Source organism: Pholcus phalangioides, unplaced genomic scaffold (genome assembly GCF_987345545.1).
Source record: "Pholcus phalangioides strain wild (caught in Gottingen) unplaced genomic scaffold, Ppha-v1.0 ptg000013l_1, whole genome shotgun sequence".
Lineage (NCBI taxonomy): Eukaryota > Metazoa > Arthropoda > Arachnida > Araneae > Pholcidae > Pholcus > Pholcus phalangioides.
This window is the reverse complement of record NW_028301606.1, coordinates 28,666,941-28,691,480: the sequence shown is the minus strand read 5'-3', so window position 1 is coordinate 28,691,480 and position 24,540 is coordinate 28,666,941. Positions and strand designations below refer to the sequence as shown.

The following is a 24,540-nucleotide window of genomic DNA, read 5'->3' as shown; positions in this document are numbered from 1 at the left end:
CTTGCTACTTGGATGTGGAAACCACAGGAGAAATGACATATGAAATTGTCAAAAGAAGATCCGTCTCAAAAGTATTGAGGGAGGGGTGGCTAAAGGGGTGTTTTGGGGTGCATTCTGCCAGACTGGAAATATCAGCATACCTATATTCACGTGCTTTTCTCTAGAACGCCATAGTATCAGATCTCATTTTCCCTGGAGGCTTCCTGTACAGGTGTAGAGGCTCATGAGGGAGAGGTGGTTGATGAAATGAGGCAAGGGGGTTCTTAATTTTTGTGTCCCTCTGACCCCCTTGGCAACCCACGGACCTTCCTTACAGCATAATATTCAATTTACAATAATATAAAACTAATAAGTCGATTTCTTTTTTTCATCCTAGCTTCACGGATCACGTGGAATCTTTTCGGAAACCCCAAGCGGTCCCTGCTTCCCTTGTTAAGAACTCCTGTCTTGTTCATAACTAATACGCCCTTGAAGGTGAATTATTACTTTCAATATATATATATATATATATATATATATAGTCGGCCCTGCTTCATCAGATAACGGTACTCCACTTAAATGGATAAAATCTTCCGGCATCAAAATATTTCTCCCATATTGATCCATTGTTAAAGTTCCCTGCCTGATATCATAATTTCAACGGCTTTTCCCCCGCTCAATCCAATATTGACGCTTCACACGTTAACTGTTAATACACATTAACCACTATACGCAATGTTTTTATTGAACGAAAGCACTTGGAATTAATGGAAAATATGTTACCAAGTTAAGATAAATACATTAGGGAATAATTTATTAATAATTAGATAAATACATTAGTTGTCTTCAATACGTACATTTAATTATTTTTTCTTCTCTATCGAGTCAAGAGAGGACGCTAACTTTCCTAATAAAAAGTAAAAATCTTAGGTATTGCGATTATTGTAATTAAGAAGAGAATTTTCATTTCCTTTTTGATGTCTGATTTATTCGCGAAGATTTATCCTTCATCAGTTTTCAATATACTAACGTTGTAAAATGGCAATTGAATTGTTCCCCGCATAATTAGATAATCCATCTTGATTGGATAGTGTGTGCTGGAATCGTTGATATCCGATTAAGTGGGGCCGACTGTATATGGTGATGAGTACCGAGTGTGGACCGAGATTTTTTATTCTCATCGAAATGCGAAGATTGCAGAATTTGACGAGTTTCGATAATGGCAAGGACTGAGGTATGACTGTATAAAAAAAAAATCCACTGTAACTGTATAAGCAAAAATTATCCATGGTATCAAAAGTTTCATCAGGAGTCATTCGCGCTGTATATCTTGTCTCTCATATACAGTGATCATTCAACTGACTAGAATGAAAGAAACTCAGTGAGGCCATTGGACCGCACGTCAAATTTGCTCGAATCACTGGAGAAATATGACTTTGGAATCGGGGGGTTCTATCTTTTTTTGTGGGGCATTTTTCGCGTGCCTAAAGATCCTAAACGAGCTGTCAACATCAAGGGTGTGTCCTTCTTCTTATAGCTTGATTTTTAGCTGTAAATGCTGCAGAATCGATTGGAGAGAGAGAGTTTTCAATAATGCACGCACTGAAAATACTCGTTCTTTTTTCTTCTCGTTGCCGTCTTTTCTTGTTAATTATGTAGAAGTTTGTGAATTGAGTTAGAGGTGAATAGAAAAAAAAGAGCTATGTATTTTTTATAGTGTATACACACAGACGAGTCACATTAATGTGGTCACAAGCTAATATCCAGAACAGGGGTAGCCAATATAACAGTCAGCTGCAGCGTCGCGTGCCGCATTACCATTACGTATCGCTTGTTAGGGGCCATTAAAGTATTACGTCAGCAGATTTTCAGCCATTTTCGACCCCTCCCCTCCCCTTGTCAGCAAAGCTCTGACACCCCCCCCCCCCACTCCGTCAGCAAAATTTCGTCAGCAGCTTAGAATATTTCATATCTTCAAAAAGGGGTGGTTGATGACGTAAGCAACCTTCAACCCCCCCCCCCCCCCCGTCATCAAAAGTCAGCAAATCCGAAACTCCTCCCCCTCGATGCTGACGTAATACTTGAATGACCCCTCACTCCAGTGAATAAGCCACACCGGTAAAATAAGAGAGAAAGACCCGGATAATTCGCAAAATTATATACGCCATAAGGTAATATGGTAAAACATGGGCAATTTAGTCGCTAAACTTTTACCCCTGGGCATTGTGTTCCCCTTTCATCTTAATAAACATATTACCTGGTTTCGTTCCCAGCCATATGTAATACATCAAAAATTCGTTTTGTCTGCTAATTATTCCATCCACTCCATTAACAGTTTGAATTTTATATATTAATCATTTGTTCAAATTTTTCTTCAATTATTATTTTGGCAATATAGGCAATTTGCCAAACGAGGTAGAAGAAAAAATAAGAAAATAATTGCCCTTGTACACTAAGCTTTATAAGCAATTTGTGTGTTTGAAATGGCAGAACGGTTATTACATAATAAATCATTTTCGTCACTAATAATAATAAATGTAAGTATTTTCCGGTTGTTGGAACGAGAATAGCGCAAATAATGATCACAAATTTGATTTAAAACCTTGTGACTTATTAATTTTAATTTGATGGTTTATTTTTATTTTGTTCGAGGCCGCACAAAATCGGGGGCCATCTGTTGGCCAACCCTGATCGATGACAACCGTTTTGTGCAGTCCAGGCATTTGCTTGCGTTTGTCAGACGTAACAATGAGATGCTGGAAGAGGTTTTCACAGGTACCTAAAGCCAAGAAGACGACGACGACGACTACTGCACTACTGCTGATTAATTGCTCGTGCACTTCGCAAACATTCCTTCGGGGTATTAATTCCTCTCGAATCGGTACATGCAGGAACGTGTTGCATGCGTATGCGGGGCTTTTATGTTCTTATGTTGTCGGAGTTACGTTTTTTTCTTGTCATACTTGTTCTGCAGTCTGTCTTCCATATTTTGAAGTGAAAACTGCAGTCAAGCGAGCTGTAGTTCAATCGATTGCTGCTTGAAAGTACGTGCAGAAAGATCACGATGATCGAGTTAGGTCAAAAGACCTATACAGAACATGGTTTACTGCACTATAATATTTTAGACCCAAGGGGGTTCTTAACCAAAATTCACGGACCACCTTTGTGGTCCTTCGAGAAGTTTCAACAGGTTCGTGAGCTTGTGTGATAAATCAATGAACTTATTATTTTTACTTCTGTTACGTATAGGATATTATTCTATAAAGGGGTCCGTGACCTTCATTTTATTCGCAAAGGAAGTCCGTTGACCTCAAAAAGTTAAGAACCCATGTTTCAGACCATAGACTGGTAGCAATGATTACTCTACTTTAGGGCGCCTGTGGGCTCTCACGCCATCGCGTAGCCGACGTTTATCTCTTACAACAATAGCATTTGGTGGTCAGCATTGATGAAGAAACGGGGGGGGGGGGGTCATAGGCCCTCTTCAAGCGTGAATGATGGAACCCCAACTGATCTAAAATGTATTGTATGATATGTATTGTATTAACCGTAACACTGTGGATCCCAACATGTATATCGCGGAAATTTACGGTGCTGCACAGTACCTTGGGCAGGTATTCTAGCGAGACATTTGAAATTCAAATGTCATTGCAAGTTAAAAGTGCCTTTCACTGGAATCTCATATTGATCACTAATATTCAACGACATAAAAAAAATGGTGGGGGGGGGGGAATCGTAAAGTCTGTCGGGTCATTTAAGATGAAGGTCATGGCCATGGGTGTAACCTCGGCACTCATAAGAAAATCAAGGCTGTTAACCTTATCGCAAGAGAGAGAGAGAGACTTATTTGATCGAAAATATCCACCCACGTTATCATTCCCTAAGAAAAGGTTAATCGAGTGGGTTATTACAATGGGATAGAAATCTCACACACACACACGTATTATTTCGTTCTTTACTTCCAGAAACTTTTCGATCCCTCGTGAAAGCCTCGGGGCACTTCTCGATGGTGATGGTGGTGCCATTTATATTTTACGTTTCACGGCACGAGATGGAGTCGCGACCTCTCACCACTATATCGACGCCCATTTTTCTCATTTATTTTTGTTTCTGTGTGTGTGTGGAATCTATTCTTTGTTCCGCCAGAAGAAAAATCTCTATCTTTTGTTGTTTTTTTTTTAAATCTTCAGAATCTTCTCTTCTAGAATTGGCTAGAAGTAGAATCTCTTTCCAACAGAATATAGGGCGATATTTCCATCGATGAAAATGATCGATTCTCATAATTTTTTGTTCTTTTCAATGGATTTTGTTACGCTTCTGTTCGCAAATTTGGTCTTTCGAGGGAGATTAGGAATATACAGTGGGAATCCTATAAAAATTCGTAAATAGTTTAAAAGTTAGTAAATACTGAAGGAATTGGTATACAGAGAAACGCCGAAAGAACAATACTCTGCGGATCAAGAAAAAATATCACTGTTGAGACAATATCCTTGTATCGAGAGGCAGAAGTTTAACATTAGTGTTTAGGCATTTTTCTAACAAGACCTGAAACAATATCGTCATAGAGGGATCTATTGTTATGTTGAGTATCGTTGTAGTGAGGTTTCACTGCGTTTGAATGCGGTTTGCGAAAAAGTTATTCTCATTGAGGGATATTTTTTTGTTTTTTGGTTTAGAAAAAAAAATTTAGTTCAGATTTTTGTAGGTAGAGCACGCTGCACCAAAGCAAATCAATTGAAATATGCAAGAGTCCTATAAAATTCAAGGTTTATCATCGGCAGCTCATTTCTGAGTTTTCCTGGCACTTACATAAGGTTGCCATTGTGATGGATAAAGAAAGCACTATTGGTGAAGTTGTTTTACCTCAGTTATGAATAGCTGACTGAAGCTTTAAGAACGTTTCGGACACAGGAGAGACGGTGGGTCCAATCACACCTGTCAGACTGGTTTCCCCTGGCCCTCTATCGATAAAAATTGTGCCAAAAAAAATCCTACTGCGTGAGAATAACTTTTCTGCAAACCGCATTCAAATATACCAATTCCTTCATTTTTTATACCATTTACGAATTTATGTTGATCAACGAATTTATGGGGCACCTTATATTGCAATCGAAAACGAAGGATAAGTTTAATTTATTGATTTCTGTTCACTTATTTGTTTATTTGCGTTTTCTAAAAAGCACCATTTTAATTTAAATGTAAAGGATCTGCACTTTTATTATATTCAACACCAGTCTTCACATGAAAAAGAAATATTTCACCAGCAATGATTATCGTACAGTCACTCTCAACTTACGAACACGCATAGGCGGAGATATACTTGGAAGTCTGGGGGGGGGGGGCACGATGATAAACATATATACATTAGATCAGTCGACTCCACCTTTGACTCTGCCACCCCCCCCCCCCCCCGTATCTCCGCCCATGCGAACACGATCCATTCCATCCATCGTTCATAAATCAAATCATTAATGGACTGAAATCACAACATTTCTCTAATTTAGAATCAATCAGAAACAAGAAAGGAAGGATTAAATCAAATCGAAACATTTCACCAAATGCTGCATTGCCAAAAGTATGCTATAATCGCCAAATTTGGTATCTATGCTGAAAGTAGCTAGATGATAAGGAATTTTTTAAATTTTAAGTTACTTGCTGAAAGTAACTTAAATTGCAGTTCACTGTATCACCGACATATTTCTGAATTTTTGCGGCATTCAACTGGAATTTTTATATAAGTTGCAATATGTAAAATAATAAATAGTATATGAGCTTTAAATAATAAAATAAGTTTAATAATTTGGTTGTCAGAGAGACAGCTAAATTGTGAGAAAATAAAGTGATACTTCCGGCGAATGATTAATTAAAAATAATTTACCTAAAATGATCATATCTCATCTAATACTGATGAGATATATCAGTGTTGTGTTGAATTTAACAATGAAGAAATTGTTAAGTTTTAAATTTCTTCACAGTATGCCTAGTGCCAAATTTTCTGTGTTTCGTAAAAATTGGTTGAAAACTCCACATGTTATTAGCAAAAAACATGCGATAAAAATGAGAATTTCTATAAGAACCATTTATAGCTTTCTGGGAAAATACGTGCTATTTTCACGAAAATGCATACAAGCGTTGAACAAGAGCGAGTAAAATATTCTGTAATAGTTACTTATCATTCGCAGTTTTTTTTTGATACGGGGTTGATCAACATTTTTTTTTCCCCTTTTTAGTTTTTACCCTAAAAACATTCGTGATTGAATCTGCACTGGAAAGTGTGAGTTCAAAAACCGTGTCCACATGCCTGAAATTGCAGATCAGTGTAACACGTCATTTGCTTAAAACTGCCAGATGGTCATACTAAAGTAGCCACTCAGTGTATAAATTCATTATAACGCGTTGCGTGATCGTTGCTAAAAGCTGCGAAACGTTATCGAATGCGAATGATGTTGATGTTTATGAAAAATGTGTTGTCGTAGTGGTGGTTTTTAGGTGTTCTGTGGCGATAAATTATGAAAAACAAAAATGAAATACTGAAGCTGGATCGTTATGTGTGTCCAGGTATGAGAACGAAGGCCCTGTCGCTGCACCAACAGGGCTGGTCCTGGACCAAGATCGCCACAGAACTCGGTTGCCACAGGACGACCGTCATGAGGCTAGTCCACAAGTGGCAGCAGACGGGCTGCATCTCTGATCTACCTCATCGCAGGCGGCCTAGGTCCAATCACCACCACCATCACCAACAACAGCCACAGCAGCCGCAGCAGCAACATCTCAACAACAACAACAACCAACTTCAGCTCTCGCAGATTCAGAGCAGCTCCTCCAACGGTCAACCAGCGTTCAACAGGTAAGTGGACAGAGAGTAGATTTTTTTCTTCTTCTTCTTTTTAGTCACTATGCACATTATTGATCATCATTCGAAATCAATGCAGATCATAATGCATTTTGCCAAATTTCCATTATTATTAGATTGTAATTTCATTCACTGTATAATATTACTTGCACGAAGAGATTTCATTCATTAATTTTCAGTAATGCATATATGTGCAGTATCTACTATTTCTTAAATAACTAGTGATGATAATGCCATCATTATCTCCACCGTGATGTAAAAATGTGATTATATTAGGATAAATCGGGTATGTGTGTGTGAGATAAACATTCTCTGGTTAAAATTTTTGAGAAATATAGTGAAACCTCTATATGAAGGTCACCCTTCTTTCCTTAAGAAACTGACCTGGTTCTTCGGGATGGGGGGGGGGGGGTATACCTTTAAGGTATCCGACTACCTTTCTTGTCACTTTTCTTTAAAATTGTACTGGAGTGAACTTTCATAACATTTTTTAATTGAAAGTGTCTCGAAATAGTGGAAACAGTGACAAATTTTGGTCTGCCTATGACATTTTCTATGAAAAAGTAGTTTTTCGGTCAAATTTTAGGCAAAATTCACGTGATATTCGAAACACGATTGGAAAAAAAATTTGTGTTAATGAAATGCTTTGTCATTTTCACAGTACATTTAGCTAGTAATGTTGCAGCTTATGAACCGAAATTTAAAGGATTGCATCATATGCTCATAAGTTACACCCAAATACGTTTATGTACGTGTGAATTTTTTGAAATTTCATCCTACATTTCGCCTATAACACACTGCAATTCAAAAAATATATGTGATAAACCTTAGATTTTGGTTCATAACCTCAAAAATATATATCGAAATATCACATTAAAATTTCGTAATGATGCAATGGATAGAGTTTTACAAATCATGCCACAAACTCAAGTAAAATGTCAAAAATAGCATTCTTCGTACAACATGTTTGAAATCTTTATTCGCGTATTACTTGTATGTAAAAACGCAACACTAAAGAGGACGTAACTTTGATTCTAAGCGTCATGTAAACAAAACAAGGCCTGCTTTGGAATCACAACAAATAGGGCTTTTATAAAAAATAAAAAAATGAAAATCTATATTTTCTTCCAAAATGACGTTTTCAACGTAGTCGGATACCTTAATAGGGAACTACGGAAAAAAATGTTGTTAGACATCAATTTTTGGCATCTAAAACTCTTTTAATGAATGAAAAATGCATACAACAAAAACACATTACATAAAAATAATAAATAAACATTCCAACACGAAATGCTATAAGCACGAAAAGCAAGGGTGCTCAACACCTTTCGGAAAGAGTGTGGGCCACTTCACTGATTTGGACACGTGTCACGGGCTGCTCGAATTATCTGAAAATGGGCCGCAGGCAACTTGAGTTATCTGTAAATGTATTGCGAATCACTCAGGTGATCTGAAAGTTTGCCGTGCAACACTTGAGAGATCTGGAAATGTGCCACAAGCAATTTAAGATATCCGGGAATGCGCTTCAAGTCACTCAGATGATCTAGAAATGTTCTCAGAGCCACTCAAATGATCTAGAAATGTTCTCAGAGTCACTCAAATGATCTAGAAATGTTCTCAGAGTCACTCAAATGATCTAGAAATGTTCTCAGAGTCACTAAATTGATCTATAAAAATACCGTGGGCCACTTTTAAGCGATCTGTGAGTGTGCTGCGAATATCTCAGGTGATCTGGGAGTGTTTCCCATGGGCCATTCGAGTGCTCCGTAAATATGTCGCTATCACATAGGTGATTTGCAAATCTACCAACAGCTACTTGAGTGAACTGGAGGAGATGATTCCGAGAGCTACATTTGGCTCGCGGGCCTTTTGCTGCTAACTCCTAAAAGAGTCACCATCCTAAAGTAAAACTTTAGGTAACTAGTAAACGAGGTACTCTTCGTCCTATCCAGAAACGATACCCATTCTCCACTGTAATAATTTTCCCCTGGCACCTCGTCCATTTCTTATACGGATGGTCCAGCTTCGAGTCATAACTAGGAGTCGGAGTCATTTTTGCTATGGTGAAGGAGTGAACATAATTTCTCCGCCGCATTTATACCGCAACTTTACCACACACCAACTCCGGCCATATTGCAATATAGCAATTTACTACTGATTGAGTTGGGTCGGAAATGAAGGTGCCATCTATCGGTGGTCACTTCAAGTTTAGTAGGGAAAGAACTTATTATCTATTGTCTTCCCTGGGATCAAACCCACGGACCTCTTTTTTTTATAAGAAACGTGATTATCACGTATTCCCAAGGGATCAGCATGATCCGTCCAGGGAATATGTTAGTATTAGGTTAGCTGCCACGCTGGGCATGCCGGAATGTGTGTTCTGAGTTTCATGTTGTCGAGAGACACCAATTTAGTGATTATCCACCGACAATTTTTGCTCCAATACTAATTTTTAGTTACCATGGTGACCTGGCACGTGAACTTCTCAAACTTGACCACTTATATAGGTAACGTTGACACATATAGGTAAGTTGATAAGTTTAAGAAACTGTTGCCCGATACATAAATATGGCTGAATCCCCCTTAAAGGTTTATCACAAATATGAATGATAGTTTTAGACAGTCACAAAATTTCTAATAATTTAATTTTTTTTTATCGGGTACAACTTCTTTTAGTGCTGGAACATGTCTCTCAGCCCCATCGAACTCAATGTTATTTAAGAAGTTCTTCATTAGCACATCGTCTAATTTAAAGATTATTTATTACTCTTTGTTTCTTAATTGTCCCCCCGTAAATACACGAAATTTTCAAATTAGGGGAAGAATAGTATCTCTGGAAAATTATATGTATGAAGATATGGGACCCCCCCCCCTCTCTCTCTCATAGAACATAGTCTAGCAGCTAGAGCTGTCTTTTAAATTAAATTTGTCTTTTTTGTTTAAAGTTATTCCCTCCGTAGTTTCTGGTCCGTGGGGCATACACCAGTGCATGAATATATATATATCCGGTTCAAAGAAAGTTATATTGAGTAGAAAACATAAGAGAATACCTTAGAAGAGAAACAGGGTGCAATAACATAAAAAAACAACATTTCTGGCCTTGATTGACCGAGTGTGGCGTCATGCTTTGGCGGTCATGTTCGCCGTGGACAACATCATTGCATTCACATGCATGTCGTTTTCCTGCCCTGCGAAATATTTTGCGTCTTCTTTGTTTATGATGCCATATTTATTTTTTTGCTTCAATAGCACAAAGAAGAGATCAACTGCTCTATCATTTGAAATAAATTTATAAAAAATATGCTCACCAATTGGTCGCCCGGCAGTCGAGTGGTTAGGGAATCAGCTTCTAGCTGGGTAGGTCTGGGTTCGAATCCTGGTTCCGGCATGGATGTCTACTGACAAAAGTTCCTTGGAAAGATCTCTTTGGAGAATACGTGAGGACCACGTTATTTAATTTACAAAAAAATATTCACACGTTGAGAAAAACCGAACGTTTTTAAGACATTTTTTTCAATGAATTTCACTTTTTAGACTGCGTAGTTTGTTCTTTAATTACTGGGAAGTGCCACTTTGATGTACCATGTGGGTTGAAGAAGTAGGCCCATGGAAAATAAAAATGGTGGCATCTAAAAATATAGTAATTCGATGAGAATATTGCTTCTAGTGGGCCGTAATTTCATAAATTATTTTAGATATGCTTAGAATTAAAAATAAAATAAAATCTGCGTTCTAAATCTATGAAGAAAAAACTTTCTAAGGCAATGGTTCTTAAACAGGGTTCCTTGCAGGGGCGTACACAGGATCGACCTTTGGGGGGGGGGAGGGGCAAGGAATTTATTTCTCCCAGTGAAATTCATTACAAACCTTCAAGAAGCATTTAAATTAACAGAAATAGCATGTAAACGGTATTTTCTTTCAATGTTTAATTTTTTTTTTACTAAATAATTAAAAGAAATGTAATGTTTGATAGGGCCCTCTTCCCCCCACCGTGCACCTTTGGGTCCTTGGAAAGGTTTCAGAGCTACTTCACCACACATCAACTCCGGGTATATTACTATGCTGCAATTTACTGCAGTTAATGAGTTGTATTCGGAATGAACGCGCCATCTATCGGTAGCCACCTCAAACTCGTTAGGGAAAAATCTTGTCACTATATTATTCCTTCAGATCTAATCTGGGACCTGATAGCAACCTTTACGGTGGTAGACAATCATCTTACTAACACGACAAGGTGTAAATCTCGGGCAGCTTGGATGAAAAAACAGTTAACTTACTTTTACATTGTTATGTAATGAATATTATTCTGTTTTAATTACATAATATGGTTAAGTCATTAATCTTTGCTATATTCAGAAAAGAGGTCTCTGGCCTTATGATTGGAAGTTGAAGTTTTCTAAATTAATAGGCAAAAAAGCATATTGAGTAACAATTTTCTAAACATCCATTTCCCTCTCCTCAACTATGAGAATAGAAAGTATCTGAAAATATTTTATTTTTCTTTTGAATTTGTTGAGAACTTCTGTGCGTAATTTTTTTTTTACGAGAAAGGTACTGTCTTTTAAAAAGCCGTTGTCAAATTGTATGTACATGGTAAGTTAAAATAATTACCCCTGTGTTAAAAATGACGATAAGTTTACTGTAAAACATTAAGGAAAATTTTTTGCATTTGGCTAAGCCGGGATTACACTATAAAAGTTTTGTAAAATTATTTGTATATAACTTGAAAAATACATCAGCTTATTCGTCGTATTTTTCAAGCACTTTTGCAAAACTTTTATAGTGTAATCCCGGCCTAAAAACATGATCTTCACGACAAAGTTGTGTACTTTTATAATTTTCGATTTTGCCTTACCCTGTATTTTCTATCCTAAATGTTTTCAGTTTTTAGAATCTGCGTTTAGGTTGTGGGGGCAGAATTCATTAAAAATATGCCTTGTGATGCAGAATCAATAGTTTCTACATTTTTGTAAATTATTTTTGACAAGAGCGTGAATTTTTTTTTTTTTTACTTTGAGATAGCATAATTTATTTGTGAATTACTGTAATCATGAAGTATTGAAAAGTTTGATGCGTTGAATGGTATATATCTTTGCACGAATAAAATCGATTCGATTAATTTCAGCCTTTTCTGTGAGATACATATGTATGTATACAGTGAAACCTCGCTACAACGATACATAACGACAAATACCTCTACAACAATATTCGATATAACGATGAATCCCTCTATATTTTCTCAAATCTTGTTTGAAATTGCTTATAGTGTAATGTTGATTGAACTCCTTTCGATAAAACGATATCCTTTACTACGATAAATCCCGCTATACCATATTTTTTATTGAATTTCGAAACCGCTCTATAGCAATATTTCTTATATATTTTGTTAAAAATCACCATCAATTTATTTTTAAAATCTCCTCACCAATTTTTGTTCTTCGTAGGGTGTTTAGAAAAAAAATCGGCATTTTGCACTATCTACCCTCCGAAAGTGTTAACCCCTTTCAACTGTGGGTGCCATATGTATCTGGGTAGCTTTTTCTCACTGTAAAATTTTTTCTTTTGACCTCAAGGAATTTAGCCCTGGCTTAACGAATTGTGTAAGTTTTTAATTAAAATATAGGGAATATATGAACTTTGGGGGGGGGGGGGGGCTTATATCAGAAGGCAGCACTTAAAGTTTGATTTTCAGGTTTTTTTTTAAGATGGCTTCGAGAAGGCAGTGTGATTTAATACATAAAATTTAGCAATAAAATTCTGGAACAAATTTGTATGTGAAGATGAATATATACCCTGCATCATCTTGGCTAACAAAATTGGAACGAAGTGAAATATTTTTTCACAAAAAAAATTCAAAAATGGGAAAAAAAATTTTGCTGACATTTATATACAAATACAATACAAATACAACGCCGCAACAGGCAAATTGCCCAACGAGGTGGCTGACTTAAAAACATCATGGATCCCCGAGCCATTTTTTGGAGGCCCTACCACTACTGCTACACCATACACGCACCCCGCCCACACATCCCTCCCCCCCCCGCGGAACCCCCAACGAATCGGTACATGCGGGAATGTGCGTGTACGTGTAGTGAAACCTGACGTGAAGTTTTTTGTTTCTCTGTAGTGCTTGTTATGTGTAGTGCTGCCATCTGCCACCAGTTTTTCAAACTATGAGTGAAGTGTTATGATTGAATGATTTATCGTTGTAGGACTGTTGCTCTCTGTGGCGAGACTTTTTGACGGGGAGATCGGCTCGCATTTGCGCCTTGAAGTTGGGAACCACAGAAAACAAACTTCAGCCGACCACCACTGTGGGGTTCGAGCCCGGATATGTTTTTAATACATTTTTTGAGCATCAGAAAAAAATATGAATGCTCATGCTCGGGTCTGAAAGGTATAATGAAGTTGACGTGAAGCTGTTTTTGTGTAGTACACAAAAGTATTGAGCAGGAACCCGTTCTACAGTGTGAAACACCAACTGGATTTTATTAATAAACTAATCAATTATAAATCTTTTGTGGTGAATAAATACTTTTTAATGCATTGATGGGTTAACTAAGCATGCCAATCCAGAGGAGATGCCGGCAACAGCATAAATTTGGTGGTTACTGATGATTGATAACCTACCTCCTGGCATACCGATAACCCCCCCCCCCCCAACGATACATTTTCTTGGTCCACAGAGTATCGTTATATCGAGGTTTCACTGTATTACAAGGTTTCACTATCATTGATCTCTATGAATTCCACCTTTTTTAAATTTAAATTATGAGTGTGTGTGAAATGTGACTACTGTGATGAGTGTTCTGTTTTTTTCCCCCGACAGATTGGGTTCGGCTCAACCTCTTAGATCCCGGTGGCAAGAAGAAAACCGAAAAACTACCTCCTCATCTTCTAGACACACGACGATAACAGTTCGGCGACGTCTGAAGGAACTCAGGGCACAACTGGGCATCCAGTCCCCACCTAGTCCAGAGCCGGTTCGATCCACGACGACACCATCATCATCATCTTCTCAGGCCAAATCTCACAGCAACAATAACATTAATAACAACAACAACAGCAGTGGCAACAACAACAACAACAACAGTAATAACAACGTGTCGCACGTTGGTTCCTCTCACAACAATATTGTTTCGGTTCCTCCCACCGAGAAACACCAGAGGAAACCTTTGAGGACACTCCAGGAGATATCCTCGTTCTCTCCCGAAGAAATCGGATACATGGTATTCAGCGACATGAAGATATTCCTCGCAGACAAGGAAGGTGGGGTGAGAGTTTGGAGGCTCGGCCAGCCACCGCTAGACAGCTACGCTGGCCTCCAGGAGTTTTTCCAGAAAGGAGGGCTGTCGGCAACCTTCTGGGTTTGCATATCGGGCTCCGGAAAGAAAGGACACCTCCTGCACATCCCCAACGAGTTGACAGAGGAGCGATACGTACAGATACTGCACAATGGTTTGCTACCTTCTGCAGCGGCCATCTACGGCTTGAACGCTCACAGGTAAGTGTCAACCATTCGAGATGTTGTCGATGCGTACTGATAGCGCGATAATATAGAAGCAATGGGAAAGTGTTTCATTTTAACACCAGAGCAGGATTCAAAGGAAGCGGTGCTGCAAAGCAGGGGTGAACAAACCTTCCAGTCCGCGGGGCAGATATGTGATATTTCCGTGGCTCGTGGGCCAGAATCTTGTATATGATGACCATATAAACCGATTAGGAGTATTCTCATGGGAATATTCCCGAATTACGGGATATTCCCATGAAGTTTGGGCGTCCTAAATATTTTTTTATAAAATGTTTCGGCTTTCCCCCTATTTTCAACAAAGCCTAGTTGAATTTTCGGATATACTTATGATTAATTATCATAATTAATAAAATTATAGTAATACAAATAATATTCATCTCACACCTCACTTGCAGTACCCATCGTTTTCTGCGATTGGCAACTTTTAACGATAGTTGATAATTTTAACGACAGTTGGCAACTTTACTTGCCTTTGACAATTTTTTTGGCTGTAATTGACAACTTCATTTCAACCTCCTTGGCGGGCTGCATCTGGCCCGCGGACAGGAGGTTGTGCACCCCTGCTATAAAAGAAATTTTAAATAGTATTACGAGATATAATATTGATATTTTTAAATATCTACTCATTTTTTTAGGTATGGTATTTAGTTTTTGACCAGGTTGTGTGTTTTTTGGACTAGGTTTTCAGTTTAGCACTTGACCAGTACGACCCGTTGTTTCTTGGCTGTTTTTACTGGACTGTATCCTTTCCCAGTGAACTTTGATTCCAGTTCTCGCACGCCCCTTTGTAAACCTTAAACAGATTTTCTCGCACCGCTTGAAATAATCACATTCATGTAACATTCCCCAGTTCTTACATTCGATATCGCTCTCTACGTACACAAGATATACCACACAAGATTGCCCTTCGCTATTTCGATTATTTCCCTGAATTTGTGGAACTGCTCGTGAGTGGATATAGGGAGGATATTAACCAAGATACTTGTCTATCATATCTGACTATTGTTAGTCCCTCACTGAAACAAAATACTGTTACACTGAACAGTAAGCATTTTGTGTTAACGTAGTTTCTTTTTCACCTTTCCTTCATATTTTTTTCCCCCTATTAAATTTTCTAATTTTAAAAATATCTTTGTAAAATTATTTTAATTTTCGTAACTACCTTTAATATTAACTCACCTATTTAACATCGCTATGCAGAGAAACGGACCATTATAGCAGGGACTATATTGTAGCAGGTTTCTCTCAGATTTTGCCATGCTCTACTTCAGTTTTAATCTGTGCAAAATGTGTTTTTTTCCCCTCCTAAAACTGCATTAAAATTTCACATAACCAAATTATTTCTTTACATACATCCATCCAAAGTCACATCACTACGAAAAATATGCGTTTTGAAGAGCAATTTTAATCCTATGAACATGATAGGAACCTCAATGGCCTCCCATGTTACGCGTCATAGCTTGTATAGCTTGTCATCAGTACTTCCGTTTTAGCCAACTTATAACAAAAATACTTAGAAATTTCCAGTTCAAGACGTCTATAAAAAAAAGGTTACTATAAGTTCTCAAAAAGCAAATATTATAATTATCATTATTAATTGCATATGAAGAAACAGTTTTAAATTGACTTGGAAATTGTACTGTGTTGTCACTGGTCAAGTTGGGGAAAGCCTAACAGATCTTCAGTCTTAGATGTGTTAGATGTGTTACAGTGTTACAGTCTTAGATGTGTTAGATGTGTTACAGTGTTACAGTCTTAGATGTGTTAGATGTGTTACAGTGTTACAGTCTTAGATGTGTTAGATGTGTTACAGTGTTACAGTCTTAGATGTGTTAGATATGTTACAGTGTTACAGTCTTAGATGTGTTAGATGTGTTACAGTGTTACAGTCTTAGATGTGTTACAGTCTTAGATGTGTTAGATATGTTACAGTGTTACAGTCTTAGATGTGTTAGATATGTTACAGTGTTACAGTCTTAGATGTGTTAGATATGTTACAGTGTTACAGTCTTAGATGTGTTAGATATGTTACAGTGTTACAGTCTTAGATGTGTTAGATATGTTACAGTGTTACAGTCTTAGATATGTTACAGTGTTACAGTCTTAGATGTGTTAGATGTGTTACAGTCTTAGATGTGTTAGATGTGTTACAGTCTTAGATGTGTTAGATGTGTTACAGTCTTAGATGTGTTAGATGTGTTACAGTCTTAGATGTGTTACAGTGTTAGAGCCTTATCCTTCTAACACAAAATATCATTATAAAACACCACACCATCATTATAAAACACCACAACATCATTATAACTAACACAAATATCACAATAAATCTTATCATTCTAACACAAGATAAATACTGTACTTTTGCTTTTGCTTCTGTGCATCACATATTCAACATAGAGAAAGAAGCCTGTGAAAAAACTTTCCTGACAGCTAAAACTTTTGGCCTAGGCCCTGTCTCAAGGATGGGCTGATCTTAGTTACTAGCAACAGAATATTAGTTTATGAAGAAAAATTAGTTAAATTTTTTTTGAATGATTACCTACATAAACAAAGTTCAAAGAGACTAATATAATGATGTCAAATTTTTATAAAATATTTTCGAATGGCTTTTATTTTGCGCAGGTTCCTATTTGCTCAAGACAGAGCATCTATCCAAGCTAGTCCCGTAGTGGAGGATTTCCTATGCCAGCAGCAAGTCCAGTGCGCAGAATGGCCGGCCAGATCAGCAGAGCTCAATCCCTGCGACCTGCTGTGGCCAGAAGTGGAGCGATGCGTGACTTCTGTCCGACATCCGAGGAATGTCCAAGATCTCGTTCAGTTGGTCAGGGAAGGGTACGAGGCTGTCGAAACCGACTACATCCAGTGGCTGGTCACCCCTATCCGCATACGAAGTCTTTGTAGAAGGATGCTGAGGGCCTCCGTGCAACTCTCTTCTCAACAGCAGCAGCAGCAGCAACAGCAAGTTGCAGCCTCATCACTACGTGATTGAAAAAAAAATATATACTAGACTGTGTTCGTGGTGATCAACAAGCTTTCTATCTCTGAAACCTCTGTAATCATGCAAAGGTGAAAATATATACAGTGACTTCAAAAAAGTGAAGTGTCCTGAACAGTGTTTTTTTTTTAGATTTCTGTTTGGATGCGGCTGAGATAAATTACGTCACTGGTCAATCTCACTAAAAAACGCAAAGCTTCCTAAATTTCAATACAACACCAATGGATCTACGAAGCCAAAGTAAGATTATTTGTTTAAAAAAAAGGGGGTTACAGCTGATGACGAACTTTTTTTGCGACACATTTGAGACATCTCTTCCTCATCACGAACACTTCTCATTCTAAAACTGAATTTTCTATGTTACCTCCTACCTCCTTCCCTGGAAAAGACATGGTGATTTTTGACTGGAAAACTCGATGGAATAAATACGGAAGAGACGCGTTTTATTTATTTATTTTTTAAATTTCTACGTCATATTTATTTTTCATGTTATTTATTGAACCATTTTGTTTTATGTTCGATTCATTGGCTTAAATCCACGCTTGTTGCGGGAATGAAACAGCGTGAAAGACAATTGGAAAAATGATCTTATCTTGAAATGTTTAATTTCTAGTCCTTTTATTTTCTCTATTCCTTGGCGGTATACTTAAGATGTTCTAAACATATTGATACGAGGCTTAAATATCGGCATAATTCATTGTTTTTTTAAAGATAAATATGACTCAAAATTCCTATTAATTACAGCAAACCGAATGGCAGTCCAATGTTTTATCCTAATATTTTCTTCTTACATGCTTCCAAAGTAAAAGCACCCACCGACCTTTCAATGTACAGCTTGCCTGACGTAATTTTCGTTTCCGTAATTTTTCAAAGAAACTTAACGTCTCAGTAATATATTGAAAATTTATCCATGGTTTCTTTTTGTACACGAAGCCATCCCTGGCCAGTTTTTCATTTTGCCTATAAAAAATTTTCTGAGCAAATTGTCTTTGATACGGTCATTCCTTAACATAAACGAATGTCGAAAACATCGAAGCTGAGAGTAAACTGGAGAGGAAAGATCTTCATAATATATGTCTACAGATGGAAAACTTTTTTCGAGGATTTGTTCGGGAAGTGGGGCACAGAGAGTTAGTTCTCCATGGTTATGTTCAGCTGTATAAGCACTGTGCTCGATGGGTGCATCATAATTTGACTGAAGAGCAAAAACCTAAGAGCTGGTTGATAAGACAAAATGTTGAAGTTTTTTTCCTACTGTTCTTCAACTTTAAAGCGTGAATGTGCACCGATCTTCCATTTGGAAAAGTCTCTTCGCAGAAAGCAAACGCCTTCAACACGATACTTACGTAACACGGCTATCCAGGCATCCACCATTGTTATTTCAAAATGTGTTAGACAAATGGCAGCATCAGAAGAAAACGAAATAATATGGCAACGCAAATATGTTAAGGTCATACATATACACTCACAACACACGTTCAGGCATGTACCGGTTTATTAGAATCTCTCCAGAGAAATGTTACGAGGTGCATGTACGGTTAAGTAGTTATAATTAGTAGGCGTAAAATAATATCAGGGATTAGAGATTTTTACAGTGTTTTTAAGATCTCAAAACGCGGCCTGAACTTGAATTTCCCATGTACTGCGTAAGCCAGAAACTAGACAGCTATCTCTAAAGAGGAGCTTCCGCCAAAAGTGTAGGAAATAGAAAGAAAATTACTTCTTTCTTCTATGAAAGAAGCTGCATTGTAAGGCTGCATAGTATTACTGAAAAGCCATGTGACAGTAATAGCCTGACATACAACCAGTTTGTCGTACGAAGGTGGAGAAAAACAAACCGAACATGATCTACTAAAAGTGTACCTCATGGTCTGTTTCTTCTTCATAATAGTACTCCAGCTCCCATTACAGTCAAAATATTGAATTTTTTGAAAAATTGAAAATATGTTGGTTGTGGAATTTTACCTCATCCAGCTTTTTCTGCTGATCTTCCTCTAGCCCGTTACATTGACACATCGCAAGACGGAATCTAAGTCCAACCTCGTCTGACTTAGAATTTAAAAATCGTTCTTCAGCTGCAGAAAGTTGTCGAGTGGGGGAATTCTTTGCCCATCATATTTTTAAAACGGGGTGAAAGAAATGGTGTTTGAATTTTATATTTCTTCATTCTCTTCCCTTTGTCTGCTAATAATAGAGAGGAAAAAACTCGAGAACAGAGTGCCAGTGTTGCGTCTAATAGAAAACGATAACATGATATAAAACGATGAAACTTTTACACCGTTTCAGCTGAAAATCGCTCTCATAAGAAGTGATGAGATCGAAATGCAAAGAACAAGACCTTTTTTCCTCACAATTAAGGCAGCTGAGCAATATGGAACATATTGTTCCTGTTAATGATGAAGTTTATTTATTTATTTACATCATAGGTCAGTATGGCTCCGTATTGGATGTTGGACACGTAATCTCTTACACACCGCATTCCTCCAGGATAAAGTCAGAAATCTATTTGATTTGACTTGAAAACTGCACACACCCAAAAAGTTAGATTTTCAAAGAGAATTGCAAATCATGCCATTGAAGGCATTGTCAAGAGTTAGGTTCACTACCACCCATTACTGCTTTATTGAGCCACTTCCGGTCTCTCCTACATTTTACGAGCTTTTCCATTTCTTTGCCAACTGAACGATTATACAAGATTCGATTCCTTCTCCAAATATTGCTGGATGTTCAATATATTAGTAACTATAAATAGATTATGGTCTAGAACTAATTACCTAATCATACTATCTTGCTAACTAAGAGAAAAAGAGTGTTCCTTCATTTCCGGATACATCCATCCCTGTGGACACTTGGATATCTCATAAGGAGATGTGAGTGAGGTGGAATGTGTCTGGACTATTTCACCGCACAACCAACAGCCATATCGCCATACTGCAATTTACTGCCATCAATGAGTTGGATGGAAATGGAGGAGCCATCTATTGGTGGTCACCTCAAGCTTGTTAGGGAAAATTTCTTGTTATTTTTATACTCTTCCCCCGTTTCAAACTTGGGACTTGATGGCAAAATTTCACGGTAGTAGATGAGCATCTTACCACCACGCTACGCAGACGCTGTGTTTGAACTTTCAGATTCAGTCTATCTTACACACTCAGGTCACCATCATAAGTCAGAATTCTACTGCTGGATGATTACATGAAGAGTGCGTAAGGTTCTTCAAGTCAGGTTGAATGATACGAAGCGATACTTTCTTTCAAACCGAACACAACTCCGGTCTATCGTCATGGGCAATTTACAACCGGTTGAGTTTGTGTGTACCTAACAGTCTGAGTGCATATCTAGTGTTGTGTCTGATTTTTCAGTGCTGCCATCTTAATTTTAAATTACGTTTGAAGAGTAATGATTGGATATTTGTACCGTTGTAGGCCCGTTGCTTTCTGTGGCGACGCTTTTTGACGGAAAGATCTGCTCTCGCATTCGCGGCTCGAAGTTAGGAACCACAGAATACCAACTTCAACCGACCATCACTATGTGCCGGTGGGGTTCAAACCCCGATCCTCACGATTCGTGTCCGTTACTATGCCCACTCGACCACCACAGCAGCTACAAAACAATACTGGATAACATTTTCCGATGACCAGAGGTCCGTGTGCATCAAAGCATTGAACAAAAGAGCTTCAAAAGGATCGGACATAAATCACAGTCCACCATTGATTTAATTACATTTTTTGCATCTGAAAACTTTTCTTAGAGACTGAAAACAAACGAATTGAATGAGACTTTAGTTGGCTCTATAGAGGGGGTTGTCGTATATACAGGTTACGTATTTTTTGAATGAAGGATCTCTCTCTCTCTCAAAAAACAAAAGAAAACCTACGTATACTCTATTATTTGGGAATCATTAAAGGTAAAAAAGAAGGTAAAAAAAATCACTCGAAAAATATACACTATAAGGTTTCCTTTGAATGGATGGACGCCGTTGTTTCTTCCTCCTTCCAATTTCGAGACCTTTCTGTAAGAAAATAAAAAGCAAGAAATAAAAAAAAAAGGGATGAAATGTCGAAAACACGTATGCTGCCAATGGTGGAAGCAACCTAAGGAATATATATATATATATAGTTGGTATAGGTAGCGAGCGGGGGTCGGTCGGTGGATAGAAACTAGATCCCAGAGTTTGAAAATTCTGGAAGAAGTGTCAGGAATACGAGGATTGGTGAGTAAAATGAAAAAAAGAAATACCGGGAGCTAAAATGCTGTATGTGTTGGACAGCAGGGTTCAGGTGGTGTTGGTGGCTTGATGGCGAAAATTCTCTCCTCTCACGAAAGGGAGGCGCGAAACGATGATGGTAGCCGGGAGGTTGTTGAGGGAGTCGCTCTTCGATCAGCGGGCGACTGAGTGAGTAGTTTCAGCAAGAGCCTCCCTCACAACCAGCTTTGGCGTGTGTTGGTCATCTCACAACTCCGTGCATAAGCTTGAGAGGTGAGTGTGAGGGACGGTGGTACAAGAAGAATGGAGTGTGGAATTCTGGGAAATGGCCAGTGGCGTCTGTATTGATCTGGCTTCTCTCTGTGTATCTCACGCACATTGCACATAGAGAGAGAGAGAGAGAGAGAGAGAAGCCACTTCTTGCTTCACCGTGTCTCGCCCATGTTCCTCCTCAACACCACCGCGTATGTTGTCCTCTCGTGCGCTGCACATTACTTTGCGCAATCGAAGCCTTCAAACTGACGCTTTTGTGCCTTCTTCGTCGAGGGGGAGAACAAATTCACATTCCGCCACCTTAACATCATCATCCCAACCTTTCCCCCTTATTTCTCAATTTCCTTCAAACAGGCAGTTCAATAGAATATGAAAAATGTCGAGAAAAGCTCTAAATTGGGGAGAAAGTAAAAAAAAAAAATCAGTTCAGATTGTCAAGCTTCCAACATACCTCTCGGTTTTTAAGCAGTTATAAAGTGTAGGTGCCAGTTTGAAAACAATTCCCCACATTGAAAAATACCACGCTCGGTGAAGATGGCGATTGTTTGACACTGAAAGTAACAAAATTTCTCAATTTCATTCATTTTCGACGAAATTATTACATTTTTACAGTGATAAGCCACAGGGTAGACATCTTGAATTTCAGAGAAATTTCGAGTGAAAATTTGAAATAACAGTTTAAATAGATGAAGCCAAACACACGAGAAATGAAATTCTAAAATACTTCATATTTTTAAAAATTTTAACTTTTTTAAAAATTTAAAAGTTACAGAATTTATATATAGGCTATATAATTTTATTTTTAAATATAATTTTATATTTTTAAAAATCAAAATAATTTTTAGGAAATTATAGTTTTTATTTTAAAAATAGTTTTTTTTTTTTAATTTGAAAAATAATAATTTTTTTTGTATTCTAAATTTTTTTAATTTTAAAAATCTTAATTTCTTTGTTTTTAAAAAATTATAATTTTCTAACTTTAAAAAATTATAATTTCCTAACTTTAAAAAATTATAATTTTCTAACTTTAAAAATTTTCATTGTTTTATTTAAAAAATTAATAATTTCTTTATTTTCTGAAAATTATTAAAGTTTCGAAAAAAAGAAACAAAAATACATAAATCCAAAATTTCACAGTTGATTTATCTCTAAAACTTATTTTATCGATTCAGTGTGCGGCCGTGGACCCACAAGGAGGAAGTCGACAGGTTAATCCTGCTTGAGACGTCCAAACTGGTACGAAACGGGTCTAAACCAATGGCTCCATATTACAAAATACTTTATTCTACAACATTTAATTTTTCAATTCCTTTTCCATTCGGCATTTTACACCACAACAAAATACTTTTTAAAGAAATTGAAAAAAAGAAGCCTTCCCAAAATATTGTAAATACCTCAGACACTTACTGCTCTGTGTTAACACCAGCTGTAGTACATATTATAGCTGGTGTTGCCTGTCTACCCCCTACTCTTCAATTTTTTCGCGTCCTCCGAACGAGATTTAAAACTTTAAATACCTCGCGGCACCTTCAATTCCCACGATATTTCGAGCGGCGGGGTGAATCGAATAACTGCATTAATGTATATAGACCTTCATCGGATTTCCAAAAATTACCTCAAAACTTCTCGCCAAGAAACGCCCTAGATTTAAGCCAACGAATCCAAAAAAAAAAAGAAATTAATTTTTTTTTTGCTTATATACAAGACATATATATATTATACATATTTATTTATTGATAGAACAAAAAAAAAGACGGGTAATATACATTTGTTTTTGTATGAAATAATTATCTTGTTATTTATTTGTATCGTGTGAATGTGCGTTGTACGAGGCGTAATTATACATATAAAATATATATACATATGAAAAAAAAAAAATTGTCGTATCGCTTTAGGCTTATTTATTAGCTGTAATTGTTATATGTGATTGTATAATAAATTGAATGAAGTGATTTATGTATAGGACCTCGGGAAAGATAAAAAAATTATAAGTTTAAAGCTCACCGTTAGAGAATATTATTATACTTTTGTTGGAAGTCTTTCATTTTTTATTGCGTTTCTCTTATATGTACGTGTCTGTGTGCGTGTTTATTGAAAGTAAAATAAAGCATTTTGATGGAGGTGTTCATTGGATACTCGTTTTTTGGCTACAATTTACTATTTTGTCATAATTGGATACAAATCGGTAGAAAATGAAGAGAATATCGGTATCCACATTTTTGCATGATAAAGCTGTTTATCGTTTGACATTCAGTTTTAAAGGGGCAAAAAATATATAATTAATTATAATATTTAAAATTATTATTTTAGTGGAGGAAAATTAAGGGTATGTGTTAATTGATATTATATTTTTTGTGGATTGTTTTAAATTTTCATGATATTAATTAATATTTTAGATCACACTACATTATACAGGGTGCATAGCTACCAGCACGCACCGAATTTTACTGGTGAACCGCTCACCCAAATAACGTGTAGAACTCAAATACTTCATTTATGTTGCAAGGGATTGTACAGTTATTAAATAAAGAAAATTGACTTTTTATACCGACACTTTGTGCGTTTTTCCCAATAAGAAAGTTGTTGCTCTGTCTCTTGTGACACCAGAAAAAAAATTAATGTTTCTAATTGCAATATTCATGGAGATATTTGAATTCAAAAAACGGAGAAAAGTTGTTGGAGTTAAAACATAAGAATTTCTT

At 37.1% G+C, this 24,540-nt stretch overlaps 1 protein-coding gene across 1 annotated transcript in view; it reads left to right on the top strand.

The window, feature by feature from the left end:
• Positions 1-21,374, top strand: part of LOC149078921 (uncharacterized) — a 43,257-nt gene extending 21,883 nt beyond the window's left edge. Inside the window, exons 2-4 of the mRNA XM_089241132.1 lie at positions 6,538-6,826; positions 13,662-14,336; positions 16,986-21,374. Of these exons, the coding sequence (XP_089097258.1) occupies positions 6,538-6,826; positions 13,662-14,336; positions 16,986-17,352 (1,331 nt within the window). The 3' untranslated portion in view covers positions 17,353-21,374. The remainder of the gene's footprint in view (positions 1-6,537; positions 6,827-13,661; positions 14,337-16,985) is intronic.
• The last annotated feature ends 3,166 nt before the right edge of the window (positions 21,375-24,540 follow it).